Source organism: Gopherus evgoodei, chromosome 1 (genome assembly GCF_007399415.2).
Source record: "Gopherus evgoodei ecotype Sinaloan lineage chromosome 1, rGopEvg1_v1.p, whole genome shotgun sequence".
Classification (NCBI taxonomy): domain Eukaryota; kingdom Metazoa; phylum Chordata; order Testudines; family Testudinidae; genus Gopherus; species Gopherus evgoodei.
In genome coordinates, this window is record NC_044322.1 from 262,720,434 (window position 1) to 262,742,914 (window position 22,481).

At 40.7% G+C, this 22,481-nt stretch overlaps 1 protein-coding gene across 1 annotated transcript in view; it reads right to left on the minus strand.

The window, feature by feature from the left end:
- Window positions 1-8,422: 8,422 nt before the first annotated feature.
- Window positions 8,423-22,481, minus strand: part of PAH (phenylalanine hydroxylase) — a 58,557-nt gene continuing 44,498 nt past the window's right edge. The window contains exons 8-13 of the mRNA XM_030544446.1: window positions 21,997-22,066; window positions 17,198-17,254; window positions 15,401-15,496; window positions 13,631-13,764; window positions 10,166-10,281; window positions 8,423-9,492 (exon numbers count right to left, since the gene is read on the minus strand). Coding sequence (XP_030400306.1) covers window positions 9,449-9,492; window positions 10,166-10,281; window positions 13,631-13,764; window positions 15,401-15,496; window positions 17,198-17,254; window positions 21,997-22,066 — 517 coding nt within the window. The 3' untranslated portion in view covers window positions 8,423-9,448. The remainder of the gene's footprint in view (window positions 9,493-10,165; window positions 10,282-13,630; window positions 13,765-15,400; window positions 15,497-17,197; window positions 17,255-21,996; window positions 22,067-22,481) is intronic.

Here is a 22,481-nt window from a genome sequence, read left to right on the forward strand (position 1 = left end):
AGAAAAGCGGCTCAGGAAATCCAGATCCACCTGTGCAGATGGGAGTTTAGCTCACGCCGCCTACAGGAGCCGAGTTTCAGAGAACCAGCCCTTGGCCTCGCCTTGCTCAGTGCCAGCCCCAGCGGAGATCTGTCATAGGCAGCTAACGGGGTCTATAGACCCGCTGCTAAGGGCTATGGGACAAAACCCTCCCCGGCGTCCTTACAGTGCGAAACGGGTGTAGGATTCCCTGCGTGTCTGACACTGGGGGGAGCCCAGCAGTGGGTGAGGACCATTTATGGTGCCCGCCCCAGGGAGATCAATGGAAATGCGCTGCGGACACTGTGCGCAGGAGACTAAAATAACCCCCCTTCTCATGGTAATTTCAAAGCAGGACCCTCCTGCTCCATTTGAAAGTGTCTTTATTTTCGGCAATGTTGCATCTTTTTAACCGGTTTAGAAATAAAGATCTTTTGTTAAGAGGCCAATTGAAATCTGGATTCAGTTTACATCTCTGAATTTGAGCGTCCAGGCTTTGTGTGTGGGGAAAAAAGTCCCCCCCCCCATATTTCTTTGCTTTTATTGTCTAACTGGAAAAAATCTTCGTTCTATAGCTAAATTCCCACTATTGGACTGGTCCGTATTCTACCTAACGCGTTCAATTATGCAGGTAATTCAGAAGCAGAATTTCTCTTTTCAAGGTCTTGGGGAACAGGTGATCGTAAAGAAACCTTTACATTTTATTTCACGAAGCAATAGTCCCCGCCAGCAAATGGGAGGAGACGGGAGGAAATTAGAATGACCTAGAAAGGGGCAACTGTTCAATCTAGTAACTCTTTAAACCGCGCTGCAATGTCAACTAAGAGTGTTAAGCGTTACTTTAAATATTGTCACGTAGAGAATTTTATTAGCTATGCCTAAACCTATGCCATGCAATATGATTATTTCCAAACGCTTAGTTTAAGAATGTTATAAATCGGTGATTATTTTTTTTTAAGCAATGAAGTAGAAGAGATGCCAGTCAACAACATTCTGTGATTTTTGCAAGGTGTCTGAAATCTCGCAGTCCGCTTTAAACTTTGTTTCAGATTCACATTTTACTTTCAATAGCCTTTCCCCCCAACTTGCCACTCTGATAGGGGCTCTTTGCATACTTCACCCTGGGGAAAAACCCATGTTGTTCCAAGGGGCTGGTTTCTATTGTAATGTTGTATGTTGTAACAGTATTTTAAATTTCACTCAGATTAACGCTACCTAGCAAACAAGTTCAGCTCTGGTAGATAATTCAAGCCTCATCTCTTGGGAACACCTGGCTCCGGATTAATGATGGACATTTACTAGATGGTCAATGACTATAAAGTGCATGCAACTTCAGAGAAGCAGGACACTTGCTCCATTTTATTGATTTCGGTGAACGATGATCGCCAATCTGTATGCGCATTCTACATACAGTACTAAGGTTTCTAGAAAACTATTGTCTCGGGTATGTCTGTGTTTATGGATCCAGAATTAAATTCTGCCAGCATTTCCACTAGGACAGTTCTTGAGTTTTAAACCAATTTCCAGTCCGTGGCGTTTTATGTTTTGTTTTCATTCTTCGATTTTTTTTTTGTATTCTTCCTCCCATCACTCTGCAATCTGGGGCATGGACACACACCTTTGTGTTGCTGTCAGTTCATTGCCCAGCTTTTAAAGCTGTATTTCGATTGCCAGAGCTACGCCAAGCTGTTATATTTTAGCACAGCGAAATGTAACATAATCAGAAGCACACATGACCAGTTTGACTATCTTTTTTTTTTTTTTAAGCAGTCGAGGCTAATGTCTCGGTGATACAATTTTACTGGACAACCCTTTGGGCCAAATTGTCACTTAATAACGAGTAAATAATTCAACATTGTTGTATAGAAATTATTCCATACAAATGTACCACCAAGCGCCCTATAGCTTTATAAAATCACCCTCCCTTGATTCCAGGAAGGATGCTACAACGATACATGATCTACCATAAGCCCCCTGAATTCCCCTTCTTCCCTGTGGGTCAGATGAGGGCAGGGGTGTCCGCTGTCCCAGGTGCTGAAACTCTCCTGTCTTGACCAGAAGCAGCAACCCCAGCTGCTCTCCCTGCTCCTGGATCCCTTGTAATGTCCAAACTCTTACTGCCTGGATTTCTAGGGTAGTCCATTTTGTTGTCTTGGTCGGTCAGTTTGGTTCTGATTTTGTCTGGTCGCTTGGGAATAAGGACCCAGAGTGAAACGCCGTCCCGCAAAAGTAATAACTAATCACAGACAGAAATTTAGCGCCGAGATAGTGAGATTTTCACCTATTTATAATTTACACGAGTCTTCTGAGCGTCGATTGTTTCTGAGCTAGCCACGAGGGAAAAGACAGTCCTATGCAGTTCCAAGTATTATCCAAGGAGATCCGAGGTTGCCAGCTGATTTGCTTTCAGTAGGAGTACAGTAGGAATCCGCATTCAGCATTATTTACATCCACAGTGAAATTAAGGCCAGGTATTTAACAAAGAACAAGACTCCCAGAATCCACATTTTCTGGAACTGAAATTCCTTGGTGACCTTTTGTAACCAGCAACTGAAAAAGTGATTAGCTGGTAATATAAACTAGAATACTATCTATATAAACATGTATCATGTCGCTCTATAATCTATAGATATACTATAGAATCCTACTATAGAATCTAATATATATAAATGACTCAGCGAAGACACTAATTTCTCACATCCAAATCTGCCGTGACACAGTGCAGAGGTTCAGACTGAGATAGGAAAGAACACAATTTTATCGGCGTTCACCTAATAAAAACCTTCCCAGAGTGGAAAGCCAGTCAAGATAGGCTGGGGATTGATTCTCTCTGAAGATAAAAACCTCCTTATATGCTACTTTTAAATCTGGACAGTAAAAGGTGTAAATATTAATATTTGCCCTACAACCACCGGTACTCTCATTCAAAGAAATGACAAAATCATTAGATCAGAATGTCCCGCAACGTCCATTTGCCTGTTTTTTTTCCCTCCTGCAAAATACAATAAATCAAAACCATGTTAAGAAATACAAAGTTGCCAGCGAATGGATCTCCAACTTCCAGCTTCAGACTCAGGTAACGCAGGGCTGAAACTAACAAGGACAATCTCGAAACAATCTTCGTGGTTATAAAGTAGCAACAGCATCAGTCAACCTAACAGGGACAAACCACTTCTCCCCTTGCTCGTGCTGCTGCCATTTTGCTGAGCTGAATGAGAAAGCCCGTAGGCTGCGGTTCACCAGCTCATTCCCTTGTTGAGATCTAGCAGGCTAGGCTAAAAGCTAGCAATGGAAGCTACTGACTGAGCTCTGAAGGGTTCGTGACACACAGAGGGAAAACCAGCGAAGTGTTTACTGGAGCGAAGGCACCTCTGATTTGCTTGAGGGGCAAAAGAACAAATTCGAACCGTTTCCGTGGGTTTCTGGCTGACAGCCCCACCAATTTTGAAACGTGTTAAGCACAGGAGTTTTACTCTATAATACGTTATTAAATGCAAAGTTATCCTCTGAAGTCTTATATAGATGTCATCACTGCAAAAAATACATCAGGTAAGTTAATTTGCAACCGTATTGAATGAGCAAAACCACCAGCATTAAAATATAGCTGATGAACAATGTGATCATGTAAATGCTTCTTTTTATACCATAAAGGTCTATTATTTGCCCCGGGTAAATGTATATTTAAAATATGGCCCATATGTTTAATTGTAACCATTACTGGCCTCTTCCAAAGCCCACTGACTTAGGTGAGAGTCTTTACACAGATTTCAGTGGGCTTTGCACTAGGCTAGGCATGAAATCAGTGCCAGGTGAATTACATTATTTGAGTCTGCCTATACTACGAATATTGCCTGCAGTGGTGTTGTAGGTGTTGGTCCCACGGTATTACAGAGACAAGGTGGGTGAGATAATATATGTTATTGGCCCAATTTCTGTTGGTGAGAGAGAGGAGCTTTCTAGCTTCACAGAGATCTTCTTCAGATATTAAAAGACATTACCTCACCCACATTGTCTCTATACCATAAATATAGACCTTATACATTTTTACTATATAGCTACAGGTATAGTTAAGTATCTGATCAAATAATTTTAAGGGTACAGAGTTCCTGGCTACAATGCTAATGCAAACATTGCAATCCATGCTCTGAATCCAGCTTCCCCAAAAATCACTCTGCAGAGTATTAAAAGAAAGCACCACTGCATTAACAATGACATGTGTGACATTTCAGAGAAGAATGGCTGAACTTTTGTAACACATCTGTGTTTTAGAGGTGCCTCAATGTAAGACCAGGGCAAGAAATTGACTTAATTCCACACTATCCTATGTAACATTAATTCCAGGTGGTTAGACAGTAAGCCCTTAATGGCAGGGTGTGTCTCTTACACTGTATTTGTAGCTGCCAACCACAACTGGACTAGTTATGTGACAGATATTATAGTTCCAGGTCTCCTTACAGGGACAAAATGTACCAGATCTTAATAAATTATTATACAGGCAAACTTGCAGCAGCTTACAGGAAAATACTTTCTAACCTCAGTGGTCAATATTTGAAGACATAGCTCCCCAAATAGGCTACATTTTCTAAAAGGTCTCATCCTGCAGTCCTCACCCAGACTCCTCCTAAGTCTCACATACATAGGCACTCGTATACCTGCACACAGTAGAGTAATCCACTGGGGTTTGACTCAGATCCAGCTTGCACATTTGAATACATATTTTTTGTGTGCAGTCACCAGTTGGCTGCTTGTGATTACATGTGATTGTACCTGCATCCAACTGGTCATTTGAACATGAAAATGGATGATTTGTGTGCATCCAGGAAATGTGTCTGGTTACGTCCATTTTAGGGCATCCGCAGATACTATATCAGGAGTCAAGCAGCAGTGTGTGTGTGTGTGTGTGTGTGTGTGTGTGTGTGTGTGTGTGTGTGTGTGTGTGTGTGTGTGAGAGAGAGAGAGAGAGAGAGAGAGAGAGAGAGAGAGAGAGAGGTGTGCTGGAGGCCACAATCTGCACATTCTTCTTGAGAGCTTCTAGCCTGAGACATGGATTTTTCATACAGATCCACATTTAATTAGGCTTAATTAAGGAGAATTCCCTCCCCCTCCCCTTCCTGCTCCAATTAACAGCATAGGAGTATATGATTCCTACTTCAAATCACCATCATCTCACTTTACTTGCAAAAGCAATTTGGTTTACTTTCATTATAGTGCTGGCCGGAGATATTGTAGACAGTCCCATTTCCCTCTCCTTCCAGTATATCAGATTGCAAATTTCGTTTCTTTAACTAATTCTTAGAATACGTTCAAGCTATTCTCTGGATTGCTCTTGCTGAAAGAGATGAATTGTTGGTCAAAGCTATTCATTTTCTTTATTTCCTGAAGCAGCATTTGTACAGCATTGTGATGGCCCCTTGCTGAAGAATCTATGATAAGTAAATCCTATGTTTCAGTGTCAGCCAGGCTTGGCAGCTTTAACTCAAACACTGGTCAAAGTTTCCACTGGACTCAGCTTTTAGTGGGGCTGACACAGTCTTTAAAAAGTCCCTTCTTTGAATACCTCAGTTTCAACTTATAAGGAAACTTGGCTCCCAGACACATAGGCTCAGATCATCTAAGGTAGTTAGGTGCCTAACTCCAAATCAAATTCCACTGAGGACATGGGCCATAGTCCTTTTGCAGGAAAATGTCCTTGAAAGTCAGCAAGAATTGGCCTGCATAAAAGACTCTAAGACTTAGCCCTAAATTAGTTTCCATAGTAAAAGAAAGTCAGGTCACAAAGGAGCTATGCCCATGCTTTATATTTTAAAGGGCACATATTAAAGACAGGAAGGTCCTGTTTGTTTAATGGAAAGTTGTGGCATAGCCTTGGCTATGGAATGGCTAGCATGTCTCCATAATAGTAAAGCAGGTTACACAAATTACATCTGGTTAATGGGTTTTATTGTTAGCAATTTTATTTGCATAAAACAAAACAAAACTTTCACCTATTGCTTTTAAGACATATACAAGGATCAGCGTCTCAATCACTACATTGCCCAATACTGCTGAAATATATACTTAATATGTACTGAACACTGTATTTATTTAGCTCTTCAAAGAACATGACAATCTGTTGACATAAAAAGTAACAGCGAACATATGCAATTTAATGAAAATAAATGGTAAGGAAGTTAAATGGTTTGGATGCAGTGAGGCACCAAAGTAAGTGTTGGCTCAACTGTGCATTTGTGGAGATGGAAAAACCTGCTCAAGAGATGCTACTCAAAGAAGCTGTATAAGTACATCCCAACCCCCATACTGAAGATGAAAAGTGAATGCTTCAAAATACACAATATCACAATGCACTATATAATATATGGCATCTGGTCACTACTTGATGTGCATATATAACTCGTTATTAGTGTTACTTTATGGAGCTTAGAAGAAACTGGGTGTACAGAAGAATGAAAAGCCACTCCAATCATATTAGCTATAGGCACTTTTAGGAAAAACAAACAGATCAACCAAAAGCAGCTAACTCATTTCAGCAGAAATCCTTTTCATACATGTGGTTTTTACATTGTATTTATTGTTGCAGCTTTATTAATAATGAATTTATATGGTATTACAATTACAATTATTCATTTAGATTAATTTAAATGCTAACCAGGTCTTCTATCTATACACCTTTGACATAACTTAAAAATACAGTCCATGCTAAGTGCAGCAGTATACTTTAAGATTAAACCATCAGCAGCAAGCAAGATAAAATCTCAAGTCTCCCTCCCACTCTATTTCCCCATCTTACAATAACACCATCATGATCAACTCTATTAAAGGCAGCTACCTACTGTAATAATATCAGCATGGACAGCTGATCTTCTATCAATGCAACTAAAGTAGACTCTGTTTCGTAACCGGGTTGGTATCCAAGCTGAAAAGGGTCCAGGAGATCTGAGGCAACTGGATACTGCAAAAACTGTCTCACCATAACTTTTTGATCACCGTAGTCAGGAATGAAAGCACCATGGATATTTTAGCTTATTCTACAAGAAGCACTGGAGGAAGAAGCATGGAGGAAGAGGTTATAGCATGGGACTGGGGGTCAGAAGTTTAGTCATAGTTGAGTCCCTAAGTACTTGGATAGCATGATAATGGGAAGACTATAATAGCCTAAATTGACAGCGGCGATCCAGAATTTTTATCTCAGGCTCGAGACCCTGGACATGCCAATAAACTTCTGTGCCTCGATTTCCCTGACTGTAAAATACAGGTAATGCTTCATGGATCTGAGACGTCTGAGTTAATGGTTTTAAAGCATTTTGATGTTCTTGCATGAATGATACTGCAAAAGTGTAAAATCCTATTGGGTATTTTTTTTTATTTAGTCTTTCTGACACACCGTTTAAAAAGAACTCTCTATATATGTAAATATTTGCTTTAATACTGGCTTACTAAACATTTACATGCATTTAGTTTACAAAGCAGAATGATATATTTACCAGAGAGAAAAGAAATTAAAAGATTTTTTACAAATTTTAATTTCTTTCTTGAGCTATCCACTAAAACTAGTATTCTAAATGCAACTAACTTAAAATATTTAAAAATAAATGCATATGCTTATTTTTAGTAAGAAAATCTAGTTTCAGTTTGTTTCATCCATTTCTAAAATGCTGAGGGGGCCAGTTCTCTCCCCTCACTTAACACTAGTTTGGCACCAGTGTAATGCCATTGACTTAACTGGAGACACTGCAGCCTACACCTGTGTAAATGAGACAAAATCAGACCCTAAATGTGAAAGTTGTTTAATAATTCCACTTAAGTATAAAGGAAACCATATATCCTGTGTTTCCAACAGCACCATGGATGCTGTTCTACTGTTATTCACAGTAGCAGTCACAACAAGATTTGAAAGCCAGCAGCAGATTATTTTGAAAGACTTCAAATTTGTGGTGGAATCATCCTTCTGTGAACACAATCACCTTAGAGGTATCACTATACTAGAAGGGAAGAAACATGGGCTACTTTCACTTTTGAAATAAGTGCCAGGGATTAAAGGTTTGCACAGACATTACCACACAATAAAAAGCTCAGTGATAAAAAGTCATACTTCAAAGCACCAAAATGATGCCATTCTGTATATATATACTTCTATTCAAAAAGGTCCCAGCTGGTATCCTTACAAGGCTGGATCTAGGCACCTGCCTTCCAAGCATGTGCTTGGGGCGGCAAAAAACTTGGAGCCAGAGTGGACTTTTAAATCACTTTTGTAAAGCCCACCACAGCTTTAGAACCTCTCATCACATGTTAGAGACTAACAAATTTATTTGAGCATAAGCTTTCGTGGGCTAAAAACCAAGCTTATGCTCAAATAAATTTGTTAGTCTCTAAGGTGCCACAAGGACTCCTTGTTCTTTTTGCTGATACAGACTAACATGGCTACCACTCCAAAAGCTGTCATCACAGGTTGAAACTTCTGTATGGGAAAATTGTTAATGGGAAAAACTGTTAACGGGAAACACTAATTTGCTCTGCTTAGCTCAGGATGGTTCAAATATCCAATTTGTGACCTAGCAAATTTAGTCCTTGGACTATGAGCTGTGAGAACACATTGCACATGGTGTGAACACAATATTTTAACACTGGAAGAGAAATCTTTACTAATGAGTCAGAAACATATTGAAAACACATTCTCCACTAGTAAGAGCAGAACGTCTACTTTTTGACTAAATCTGAAGTCACTTTTGAAGAACAAAAACTTTTACAGCAAAATTCATCCCAGTGCAGAGGACCCACACAAGGTACCACTTAAGCCCCATATTAAGGTGGCAAACTGGCCTCTTCTCTGTGCAGCGTGCCCCGTGTGTGGTGGAAGAGGTGTGGTGGAAGAGGTGCAGATTTGCTAAGTAGGGGACATGGTTTGTGAGGACATGTATAGCCTGTGTACTAGCTAGGGATACAGAGCTTAGCTCTCCAGGGGAACCTGGCATGGCTGCAGGCTGGGGGGGATGGGAGTGTAGGAGGGATGTGGCAGGGTAGGTGAATCTGCTGCTAGCCATTGCCACGTTGTCACTGGGACATGGGGGCAATGCAGTACCAGGGCTGCAGTAACTCCACAGGCTAGTGAATGGAGAAGGATTCCCTCTTCTGCCAGCCTCCAGGATTCAGACAGAAAAGATGTGCGGGACATGGATAGTCACCTGGGCTGGGGTGAATTTTAAACAGAATTATGATATGCAACCAAAGAGAGCACAGAGTCACCCACAGAAGCCACTTTTGTTGCTAAGCTATAGTAATTAATTAATATATATGTGTGTCTGTGTGTATATATATATCATAAACATTCACACATTCAATAGAGTGATAATGTGAAGCAGCTAGAATATTATTGGCATTTGCATATAGTCACTTCAGCCAGTAGCTCTTGGAAGAGAGGACGCTGAGAAAACCTTCATTCTATCTTCTTGAGGGCACTGCAAAGAGTTCCCATCTCACCTGCATATGAAATAGCAAAAATCAGTGTTTGTCCTGTTAGTCTTACAGCCTGTTTAATACATTTCAATGGAACTACAGCACAGCCATATTTTCATGGCCTGAAAGAATGAGACCAAAGAGGCGAGTGATAGACTGGGCACATTAACTTCAATGGAAGTTTTGCCTGAGTACGGACAGCAGGATCAGCCCTTATATCTGGAGTTATATCAGCAATAGATGCTGTGCAAGATCAGGGATGCTGGCTCTGAGCAGGCCAGTCAGTCAATTGGAAAGAACTGCTCATCCTGAAATGACAAAAGAAAATCCAGACGGCCTAAGGCTGTGAATATCCCCTTTTCCTTATTGGGAGCAGAGAGAGCCACAACTCTGGTTTCATCCTCCTGTAATATCACCAACCAGTCTCCAAAATTTGCCAAAGTCCTCCAGCAAAAGGAAGAACATCAAGATGTGATATTTCCATTGTAAAAAGCAAACAATAAAGTGGGCAAACTACTTTGGGGGATGGGTGAAATTAGGAAGCAGATTTTATACACCATAAAGGAAACATTTAGGAGCTGATCAAATTCCCACTGGAGTGAGAATCAGGTTTTTAACAGAGGCAGGAGAAAAACACTTCTCCTCATTCAAGTCCTAGCTTTTGAGGAACTAATATAACAAAACTGCAATTGCTTACTGCTGATGGACTCAGCTAAATTCTTCAACTGCTTTGCGTTGTCCAAGACTTCAATTCTCTGGGTGTATGGATTGTAGCGAACAGAGAAAGGTCGAGGGATTGTTGAAGCAAATCTCCTGAAGGAGAAAAGACAAAAACTTTTATGAAAACTACTGTTTCTTTTTAAGTAACCTGCTCCTTTAAGTTGGAAGGTGCTTTTATTGATGTTAAGGATAGTGAAACCAATGTGGTAAAGTAACTGAAGACCTACTCCGTGAGTAGGCAACTACAGTATTTTCCAGTGCTTTAGCAATATCCTTGAGGCTGACCTGAGAGTCTTTCCGATAGGTGCGTCATTTATTAACCACCTTTCAGTTTTTCAAAGAGACCCTGTTATGCAGTATTTACCATGCTATTGTAGGAGTAATACTGGCTTCTACTGATTTAACCCAGTGAACAGGTGTCAGAATTTCCCAGCCTTTAAATTCCCATTTTCCTATTAGTAATGCAGAATGTATCCCCTGATCCACTTTTGCAATCCCTGGGGTTGCAGACCCTGACATGCATTAGAGCAGCTTCAGGGCTCATCTAACTTCTGATAGCTGGGAGCAGCCTCCAAGGTGCTGGAAAGCCAGTCAGGGATCACTGGAGTGCAGTTTCATTCTGGCCACACCTTTTCCTCAGCCTTGCCAGGGGAGTCCTCAGCTGAGGGATTAGGGTTGTTTTACAGCCTCTTGGACTGGCACTTATATACCTGAGCTGAAGATCTGGTCCCATAATTGTGGCACAACACCTATCATTTGCCAAAGCTCTGTCACTGAAGTTATACCAGATTATTAACTTGCCTTGGAAAATGTCTGTGCTTCTCAAGTCACCTACAGTTCTGGTTACTTCAAAAGTTTGAGAGAGAAGAAGAGTGGGAGACTCAAGGGCTAGGTAATAGGCTACCAAGACCAAGGGCCTCTTGTACTCTGCTGTACAGCTGGACCAAATTCCACAGAAGAAACTCCTGTGTTAAATTTATTCTATCACCCTGAAAGTCCTTCATTCCCCCACAAATGCACATGGTTATGGCTCATAGTTGAATATTGACACAAAATTTGTTGATGATTATGTTCAGCCATGCATATTTCTGGGCATAGGTGTTTTCCTCTATCCTTTCCAGGTGACCACCTCCACTCCCAGGGCCATGGTTTCCGCAATGCTGTCCAGGCAACCCAGCTCCAAAGGCAAACACCTACATGCAGCTGTGGTCAACAGGCACAAACAATGGAGCACATCATATCTGAATGTCCCCTTTGTTCTTTTGCTGGGGGCTGAAGACATTCACCAGCTCACTGCTGTGGCAATGTGCTGGCAATCAAATCTAGACATAAATGTGTAGTCATTGCTATCTATCCAAGCCACATGAAAGAAGAAGCAGCAGCTCCAGATTGAATTCAGGCCATGTTAGTAATGACTGAAGTCACAATCCCACCTGAAACTCTTTATGGCCTGCCCTCGTGTTCATGTGGAGCTCCACACAGAATCTTGGCCTAAACATATTATTGTGTGATGGTCAGTCAGTGGTCTATATGACAAAGGTTGCTGGTATTAGTCCAGGTTCTTTTGGGCAAGTGTCAGTATTCTAGGGGAAAAAAATGTTCCTCCTAGATCTCAGCAAGAGCCCCAAGGGCTTCACTAGAAGTAGGAAACCTTAGCTCAGACACAGAATGATGACTAAAATAACTAAGGCAGTCTGTGACCAAAATCTCCCTCGTATTCACATCCTACACACTGTTCTAATAATTTTTGTACAAAATATGCTTTGTGAGGTGTCATTTGAAAACTAATAACTCACTGATCAATAATATCATGGTGAAACGCATTTAGCAACATCATATGTAAAGTTATGAATTCCCCTGTATAATATTATTGGCACATGCTCAAAAACACAGTTATGCCCAGGCAGAAGGATTCTGAACAAAGAAATGTGTGTTTACCTCAGTAATACATATAAGTATTAAACAAGGTCCTGAAGACAGCAGGGAGAGGAGATGGCAGAAGACAAAACAAATTAGCATTTCAGCAAACACGGGTAAGAAGAAAGAACATGGAGCCTCCTTCACCACCAGACTTCATGTCACCTTTACTATTTGAATAAATTTTGTCTTGAGGGGTAATCCTCAGAAGAATCTACTTCAAAGGTTAACAGGGCTATAAAAGTAAGGAGCAGGAAACCCCAAAGCATCTCTATCTTTCTCATCCAAGATGACAAAAGAACCAGACCATTCACTTTGAGAGGAGATCCCAACCTGAGAATTTGGTCAGCCATATTTTTGCGAATGTGTGTGAAGATTTTACCTTGAACCAAGTCTCGCTTGTTAAGTTTTATTTTATTTATTATCAAGTGAAGAGAGTTTATTTTTATTTCTCTTGTAACCATAGTACCTGATACTTGAATTCACTCAAAATCCTATCTTGTTTTGTTAATAAACTTGTTTTATTTTTAATCTGAACCAATTCAGTGCTGTGTTTAAATTGAACTGTTTGGTAACTCCAGTTAAAGTAGCAAACTGTTGAATACTGACCCTTTACAGGGAAAATGGCTCTCTAATATCTGAACTGTCCAGGAGAGGGCTGGACAGTGCAGAATACATGCTTTTGGGAAAATTTGGACCTGGAAGTGTGTTGAGGTCACCCTGAAAGTAGTAACCAAGACTGGTGGAAGCCAGAGGGTCACTGGGGTGTTGCTGCCAGGTTGCTGGGGTCAGAGCTGTTGGATCAAGGCTGTAGATAAGTGCACACACTCAGGGTGTGACCTTCATGCTGGTAGCTCTTTGTGAGTGGCCCAGTTTGGAAATTATAACAGTAAAGCATTGTAAGGAACCCATGGTTACCAGGCAGGCAGTGACACAACCTCTCTGGTCTGGGTTGTACCCCAGCATGTTATATAGTCCCATGAGGGAAATAGGCAATTATCTTATTTCTATGTAAAGCCCAAGTTGGAAATATATACATGAGGTGTAACATAAATAATAATAGTTATTTTTATTATTAAGGCTTTACATTGTGGAATAAAAGGGGAAAAGATTTGAACAGCAGATGAAGCTACTGAACAGAACCAGAAAATAGTTGTTATGAAAGGAGAACATATCCCAAGGATTTTGTCATTACCATCAACTACAAGAAGCCAAGGCTTGACTAGGCATAGAGATTGAACTACTCTCTCATCCCTAGAAGGGATTTTCCCAGGATGTGATTAGTAGAGTAGCATCACTTCTGAGAAAAACTGACGACTTCAGGGCTAACAAGATGACTACAGAACTCATTCAAACAGTTCCCTTATGCAGAGCAAAAGCTCAAAGAAGCTTTCAAAAGCCAGACTAGAAGTCTTAAACTTCAAGAATTCAGAGAACATGTTCCTCAGCTACAGGGGTCCACAAAGGCCTCAGGGAGGTATGTGTGTGTGTAAGATATTGCCTATAATGGAGACGATTATTTTACCTTACTTTTTCCTTTGCATTTTTAAAACTTTCAGCAACATAGTAAACAGGCTGGAACTCAGTGACAGGGTATTTCTGGACTGAAGTCTTCTCCAGGTTAAGGGATTGAATTTCAGGCTTATCTGATAAACAGTACTGCATGGAAAGAGTGAGAGATTTCTTTCAGTTAAAAAGTGGTTTTGTTTGAATAACGGATGTTACTTAGACACGCACACATTCAGTTATTCAGGACCTGCTCTTCTTCCCATTGAAGTCAAAAGGAATTTGACCATTGAGTTCAAAGTGAGAAGAAGCAGGGCCCTAAATGGATATAATGATACGTTTATGAAATATGACTTCTATGCAAAATAACAGATTCACAGATTCTAAGGCCAGCCCTCCCGTTTAACACAGGCCATGGAACTTGCCCAAATCTGTTTGAACTAGCACTGATTTTTAAGTAAAAACATCCAACCTTGATATACTAATTGCTAATGACGGTGAATCCATGACTGTCCTTGGTGAGTTGTTCCAATGGTTAACTACCTTCACTGTTCAATTTTGTGCTGTATTTCCAGTCTGAATTTGTCTAACTTCAGTTTCAGGCATTGGATTGTGTTACACCTTTCTCTGCTAGATAGAGCAGCCCACAAGCAAATATTTATTCTCCCTGTAAATATGTAAAGACTGTCAACTCACACCTTAACCATCTCTTTGATAAGCTAAATAGATTGAGTTTCTTGAGTCTATCACTGTAAAGCAGTGGTCCCCAAACTTTCAGAGTCATGTCCCCCTTTGCCCCTGTCTGCACCCCCACACCTCTGCCGGGGCCAGGAGTGGGCCACAGCTCCAGGAGGGGGGAGATACAGATGGGGTAAGAGGGCCAAGGCTGGGTCCAAGTTGGGGGTGGGTCTGGGGCTGGGAGTGGGGCCGTGGACAGGGATCAAGGCTGGGGCGGGAACAGAACTGCAGTCGGGCTGTGGTGGGGGCCTGCAGCCAGGCCGGCAGCAAGGTACAGCTCCACTCCTGGCCTTGCTCCCAGCCTTGGCCCCAGACCAGGAATGGAGCCATGCCCAAAGGCTCACACTGGGGGCTGGTGTGGGACCTGGAGCAGAACCAGAGTGAGGTTGAGGATGGGGCCAAACGCAAAGCCAGGAGCCAGGGATGTGGCTGGGGATAGGACCAGAGCCGAGCCAGGGGCAGGGAGGGCCTGAGTGGCACTCCCTCCCATGGGGGGTTGCCCAGGCCCTGCTGCACCCCCAGCCATTCCTCCATGCCCGCCTGGACAGGTGTGCCCCCAACTTTGGGACCCTCTGCTATAAAGCATGTTTTACAATACTTTAGTCATTCTCGTGACAGTTCTCTGAACCCTCCCCAATTTATCAACATCCTTCTTGAATTGAATTGAATACAGCATTTCAGTAACAGTTTCACCAGTGCCCAACACAGAGGTAATATAACCTCCTTACTCCTATTCAAGATTCCAAGCATCACTTTAGCCTTTTTGTCCACAGCATCACACTGGGAGCTCATGTTCAGCTGATTGTCCACCATGACCCACAAGTCTTTTTCAGAGTCATTTCCCACTCCTTTACCCTGTAAATATGGCCTGCATTCTTTCTTTCTAGGTCTATGTCTTAACCTTTGGCTGCATTGAATTATAGTACTCCATTTAATTCAATCTGGATGCACAGTACTAGGTGAAGATACAGTAACATTTATATAAGAAACATGTAATAAAAAAAAAGAACGTGAATCATGTAGCTATTATGACGTGTTATTGGGAACAAACCTGCAACTCGCCAAATGAAGACAGCAGCCCAGCACCATAGGCCTTTATTGCATCACCTTCTTTACAGAGTCCAAATTCCACCGTAAACCAATAGACCTAACATCAAAATTAGACAGAAATAGATAATTCTCTAGGCAAAAAACATCTGACCATGTGGCACTGATTTTTAAGTATTTGAAACTTACATTTGCTAGAGAACGTGTTTATTTAAAGTGTAGCTATGGTTTAAATAGTGACTGTTTAAAAAGGGTTCCTTTTTACTGAACAGATCTGCTCTTTCAATGAAATTCACCCCTTTGAAGAGAGCCAGCACTAGGTCTATGTTTCACTTACATCCTACTTAAGCCATCAAAAGACCCATGTGTGTTCAGATCTGCTTACTTTCCTGACAGAGTAAGTTATTTTTTACAGCCTTTATATTTGTTGGCAGAACAGAGCCAATAAAGCTACATGAGAGAGAAATAGATTGTAATACAGGTTGTCAGTCATTGACAGATGTTGAGTTTTATTCCCTTAGTGACACAGATTATGTTTCCTGCTCCACATGTAGGGCACCAAGCTATTACAGAGGCAGGAGAAAACAAAAGAGACTAAATTGTTAGCAGAACCCTGACGATTGCTTATGGTTAGGCTTGGAAGGAGTAGATTTTTATCAGTAAATGTTGGTAAACATCAATTTCAATGTACATGCATAAAGCAAAGAAAAAAATGTTCAAAGATAACCATTGAAATTTACAGAATGGTGAAGAAAGAAAAATGGGGCCTGAGAGCTTACTAGAGTTTGATTTAAGAATATTTACTTTGTATATTTTGACATGTGATGTTAACAATTTGTGTTGTAGCAGTTCTGAAGCTTTAATTTTTTCAGTCTTAATGTCTACTACTGTCATTACATAAATATTGTCTCCCCCCATTATTTCCCACATCTGTGAAAATTTAAATAGATAAAAAACAAAAAAGTCTAAAAACCAAAATTTTGTGCAACTGTGAAAATTTTAATGTCTAAAATTCTTAAAAACAAACATCAACATTAGCAGTCAAATTTATAAAAAAATAAATAAAAATGGAATTCTGCCAAACCTATTTATGCTACTTGAGCTAGAAAGAACACAGCTTGACTTCCGTCTGGAGTTCATACAGCTCTGCATCTCAACTCTCCCACAGTAGGATATGAGTAACTCCCACTGACGTCAGAGGGAGTTATTTGTATCATAGGGTGGAAGAGCAGAGTCCTTGGCAGGTAGAATGGCTGTCAAAACTGCCTCCTCCTGCACATTTGCAGGAGAAATGAAGTAACTGCAGTATCTCCTTACCAGAAAGGGTCCAGCTAGAGCAACTATACTCTGGCCCTTCATGTTTAATCACAACTGTAAAGTCAATAATGCTCTGATAGGATAAGCATTCTTATTATCCATTAAGGCAAGTGTTTACAGGCAGGATTTTCCAAAGTGCTTATCACTGGCCTAATTCTGCTTCCATTAAAGTAAATGGGAATTCCACCACTGACTTCAGTGGAAGCAGAATTAGGCCAGCCCTCCACCCCAAATCTTCAAAAGGTGTTGAGTATCAGAGGGGGAGCTGTGTTAGTCTGGATCTGTAAAAGCAGCAAAGAGTCCTGTGGCACCTTATAGACTAACAGACGTAGTGGAGCATGAGCTTTCGTGGGTGAATACCCACTTCATTGGATGTACTGAGGCACTTCACTCATTGTAATTCATGGGAATCAGGTGCCTAAATAATTTTTGAAGATCCGGACCTGAGAGCTTTGTAAAATCCCATCCTAATGTATTCAATTACCGTAGCAAGTTTCTCAATATATTCATCCGGCGCTCCCAAGGATGCGAGTCCAATTTCCTACAACAATAAATCATTGTTCTTCAAGCTGTTTAGTGCAAACATTGCTTCTTATATGCCTTTTTTCATTGTTCACTTTTTAATTACCATCTATCACCACCACACACAAATGTTAACAGAGCACCATACCCTAGTGCTGACTAAAGGTTCATCTAGCCCAGTATCCTGTCTTCCAACAGTGGACAATGCCAGGTGTCCCAGAGGGAATGAACAGAACAGGTAATCATCAAGTGATCCATCCCCTGTCACCCATTCCCAGCTTCTGGCAAACAGAGGCTATGGACACCATCTCTGCCCATCCTGGCTAATAGCTATTGATGGACCTATCCTCCATAAATTTATCTAGTTCTTTTTCAAACCCTGTTATAGTCTTGGCCTTCACAATATACTCTGGCAAGGAATTCCACAGGTTGACTGTGCATTGTGTGAAAAAATAATTCCTTTTATTTGTTTTAGACCTGCTGCCTATTAATTTCATTTGGTGGCCCCTAGTTCTTGTGTTATGAGAAGGAGTAAATAACACTTCCTTATTTACTTTCTCCACACTAGTCATGATTTTATAGACCTCTATTATATCCCCCCTTAGTCGTTTCTTTTCTAAGCTGAAAAGTCCCAGTCTTATTAATTTCTTCGTATAGAACAGTTGTTCCATACTCAATCATTTTTGTTGCCCTTTTCTGAACCTTTTCCAATACCAATATATCTTTTTTGAGATGGGGTGACCACATCTACACGCAACATTCAAGATGTGGGTGTACCGTGGATTTATATAGAGGCAATATGATATTTTCTGTCTTATTACACTGCTCTACAGCCAAAATGCTTCTGAAATAAATGTAGTCCAACTTTACTAATTCTGGGTCACTGAGAACGAAAATGATGCTTAAAATTGTTGATTGGCTCTAGTTTTCAAGATATGCTATTGGGTCAGTATATACGACCCTTGACTTGGTAATGGTGGAGGATAAGTGAGTTATAAAGGGAAAGGATCTCAAATTAAACCAGAAATGACTAAAATACATCTTTGACTGGATCTATGAATAAATCTATGAGTGGGTTTGGACAGTACTTGCTTTTTAGGCAAAACAATGAATGATGCAATCTGAAGCTGGTATTGCATCATACATGATATGAATTGCATCACGTTATTTCTAGACGTCATGGATGATGCAATCATAACGAAGCTTACATCACTCTGCTGAACAAATTGCCCTATATCAGCTCTAGAAATCATACAATGTCGTGCTCTCTTATTTGTCAGTGTTTGATTTTGCAAAGGGACACATTTCTGTTTAGCCAAAGTGAGCAGAGATGCCTCGTACTTGTGTGAACAGTGCAGATAACTTCTGCTATGTTTGTGGTGAAGTGACTTTTGCATCACAAAAGTGCAGTATAGCCACGATGGTTAAGAAAGCCTATCACCTTTCTTTGGGCTGAAAAATTGGAGATCAGGACAAGAGGAGGGCCCCAACATATGCTGCAATGCTTGTGCAACAAATCTTCGCCAGTGGTTGAACAGGAAAAGGAAATCTATGCCTTTTATAGTGCCAATGATTTGGAGAGAGCCAACAGATCATACCAGCAATTGTTACTTCTGCATGGTGCCTCCAGTTGGGAAAGGTGTGTCAAAGAAGAAAAAGTGGACTGTGCATTATTAAAACATTCCATCAGCTATAGGCCCAGTACCCCACTGAGAAGGACTGCTGGTTCCTGATGCACCAGAATCATTCTCACTTGAGTCAGACGAGGAAGAGGAAGAGGATGAACCTTCTGGTCCTGAACCATCAATGTCACAGGACCCACATTTTCTCCCATCCTCCTCCTCTGAACCACACCTCCTAACACAAGGTGAACTGAATGACCTTGTCAGGGATTTGGAACTACCCAAGAGTAAGGCAGAGCTGTTGGGCTCCAGACTATAGCAGTGGAATCTCCTGGCAGGCTATCAGGGCAAATGGAGCCCATCAATGCTTGCAGACTATTGCTGGACAGTGACAAGAAATGCTCCATTTAATGAATACAAGAGACAAACCAAGAAGCGCCGAGTAGACACTGAATAGGACTAAACTATGTACATAATAGTTTTTTGCCTTTTGTTTCATAATAAATTTTATTTCTATAACCCTTTTGCTGATTTTTAAAGTGTTACATAAACAGGACAGGTGAAATATTATCATGTAAAGCAACCATAAACACATGAAAAGACCTAGGTTTACAAATTATGATTAAAACTCTACTATCTACACAATAGACATAGACATAAAATGTAAAAACTTAAATATCTTAGAAATAGTAGCCAATCAGTTGTTTTAATTGTCATATTTGAATTCAGCTCATCAAAATACATAATAAATAGCACATTTTATCTCTGAAGCAGATGACTTCTCAAAAATTGTAGACCAGCGTTATCTATCCCTTTCTTAATGATTCCGAACATTATGTTTGCTTTTTTGACTGCTGTTGCACATACAGTGGATGTTTTCAGAGAACTATCCACAATGACTCCAAGATCTCTTTCTTGAGTGGTAGCAGCTAATTTAGACCCCATCATTTTATATGTATAGTTGGGATTATGGTTTTCCAATGTGCATTGCTTTGCATTTATCAACAGTGAATTTCATCTGCCACTTTGTTACCCAGTCACCCAGTTTTGACAGATCCTTTTGTAGCTCTTCACAGTCTGCCTGGGACTTAACTATCTTGCGTAGTTTTGTATCATCTGAAAATTTTGCCACCACACTCTTTACCTCTTTTTCCAGATCATTTATGAATATGCTAAATAGGACTGGGCCAAGTACAGACCCCTTGGAGATACCACTATTTGTCTCTCTCCATACTGAAAACTGACCATTTATTCCTACCATTTGTTTCCTATCTTTTAACCAGTAACCAATCCATGAGAGCACCTTCCCTCTTATCCCATGACTGCTTACTTTGCTTAAGAGCCTTCGGTGAGGGACCTTGTCAAAGGCTTTCTGAAAATCTAAATACACTATATCCACTGGATCCCTCTTGTCAATGTGCTTGTTGATCCCCTCAAAGAATTGTAGAAATTGGTGAGGCGTGATTTCCCTTTACAAAAACCATGTTGACTATTCCCCAACAAATTATGTTCATCCATGTGTCTGACAATTTTGTTCTTTACTATACTTTCAACCAGTTTGCCCAGTACTGAAGTCAGGCTTCAATGTGCCTGGCGTCACCTTTGGAGCCCTTTTAAAAAATTGGCGTCACATTAGCTATTCTCCAGCCATTTGGTACAGAAGCTGATTTAAAATGATAGGTTACAGACTACAGTCAGTAGTTCTGCAATTTCACATTTGAATTCCTTCAGAACTCTCTGATGAATACCATCTAGTCCTGGTGACTTACTACTGCTTTATCTTATCAATCTGTTCCAAAACCTTCTCTAATAACACCTCAGTCTGGGGCAGTTCCTCAGATTTGTCACCTAAAATGTGCTTCCCCATAAGCTCATATGAAATGGTTCCAGAAGCTAGGGACACAGTGTGAAAAGAACCTACTCTTATCTCAGGAGCTAAATGTGAGTATGAGTTACAGAGCCATCCATATGGGTGTAAAATACCCAAAATGCAGAAAAAATACAAGCCTAACTCAAGACTGTGTATAGCTAACTTGCTGTAAAACACAGACTGCACGCTGCAGAGTCAAAGGCTATGTTCTCATTGCAAAAAAGAGGGCTATCTTGATGCAAAATCCTAGCTGGAGACAAGTCAGAGGTTGCTTTTGCCTCAATGTAGCTAGTTGAGGTAAACCCTGGGGGGGTGTGGTGGTGTGCACTTGCGGGGGGTTGGGGATAACAGGGTTGACCTCCACTTACTACACCAAGGTAAAGACGATCTGTGCCTTGTGTCAACTAGGATTTACACTGAATTAGCTATCTTGATGTACAAACACACCCTTTCTTGCAGTGAAGACATAGCCCAAAGCTCAATCCCTTCCTGAGGTTTGGTGTGATTAACAGAGAAATTAAAAATTAACAACATACAATCCAAAGTAGCAGCTAAAATTTTCTCCACCAGGTTTGACACCTCTGAGGGTTCCAGTCTTACCTCACCTCAGCTACTCTCCACCCACGTCACTCCAGCTCCTGTATATCAGACTGAGGTAACAAGTCATCTGACTCAGATATTATTTAATCCTTTCTAAACAGGATTAACACCTGCTAAAAGGTGTTAGGCAAACACTATCAGCCTGCTACAAGGGATATGGATTAAAAAACCAAAACTATACAAAAATGAAATCTATATTTTGTACACACTAGGGTTTTTTATGTGAACTGATCCTAATTTTTTAAACAAATAAATAAAACAGGTCCTACTTAAATGTATGTACAGCAAAATTTTAAATCACTTTGCATACTTTGCATAACAGATTGGCCAATGTGCTTCAACTCTGACTGATGGGATCACTTCTAGGAGACGAGAGAGTGTGTTTTCTATGCCCATTCAGTTCTTAGCAACTTTGTTGAATCTGCCAGTGGAGCTGCCAATTAATATTATGTTTACCTGTCCATAAAGAACTAGACCTTTTCACAAAGATTGCTCAACAGCAGACAGATAATAAATACTTGTTTTTACATGTGAAACTGACTTACCTGACCTCAACTAGATTTGATCAATAAGCTAGAAGTTGAAAGCTCCATAACCCTTTACTAATTTTCTGAATTATCCAGTTTCTGGCATCTTAAGTTACAATGATAGAGTAATGTATGCACTTACCTGGGAAAATTGAGCAAAGCTAATGTCAGCAAACAGAGGTACATGTCCTAGGAGCTCATGGCAAACATCACTAGAGAAAATAAGCTGTATGAATTAACTTTATTTCAGAAAAATGAGTAGACACCCTAGTGTCAGAGTCTCTCCATGTGTACGGAGGAGAAATCACATTTGAGAGAAATGCCCAAGATCAAGAGGGAAAGGAATTTCTATCTCGGGGAATTCTGGAGCCCACACTGCTGTGCCATCTGGGTCTCTCACAATTTATAACAAATTTACTCTCATAACAGCCCTGTGAGGAAGGGAAGTGCTGTTTCCCATATTTCACAGAAGAGGCGCTAACGCCCAGGGAAACTAAGTGACTTGCCCAAGATCACAAAGGCACTTTGTGGCCAAGCAGGGAATTGGGAGCAGATCTCCCAAATCCTAGGCTAGTGCCCTAACCACCGGACCCTTCTCCCTTTTCATTTTGTTAACAATAATCACTG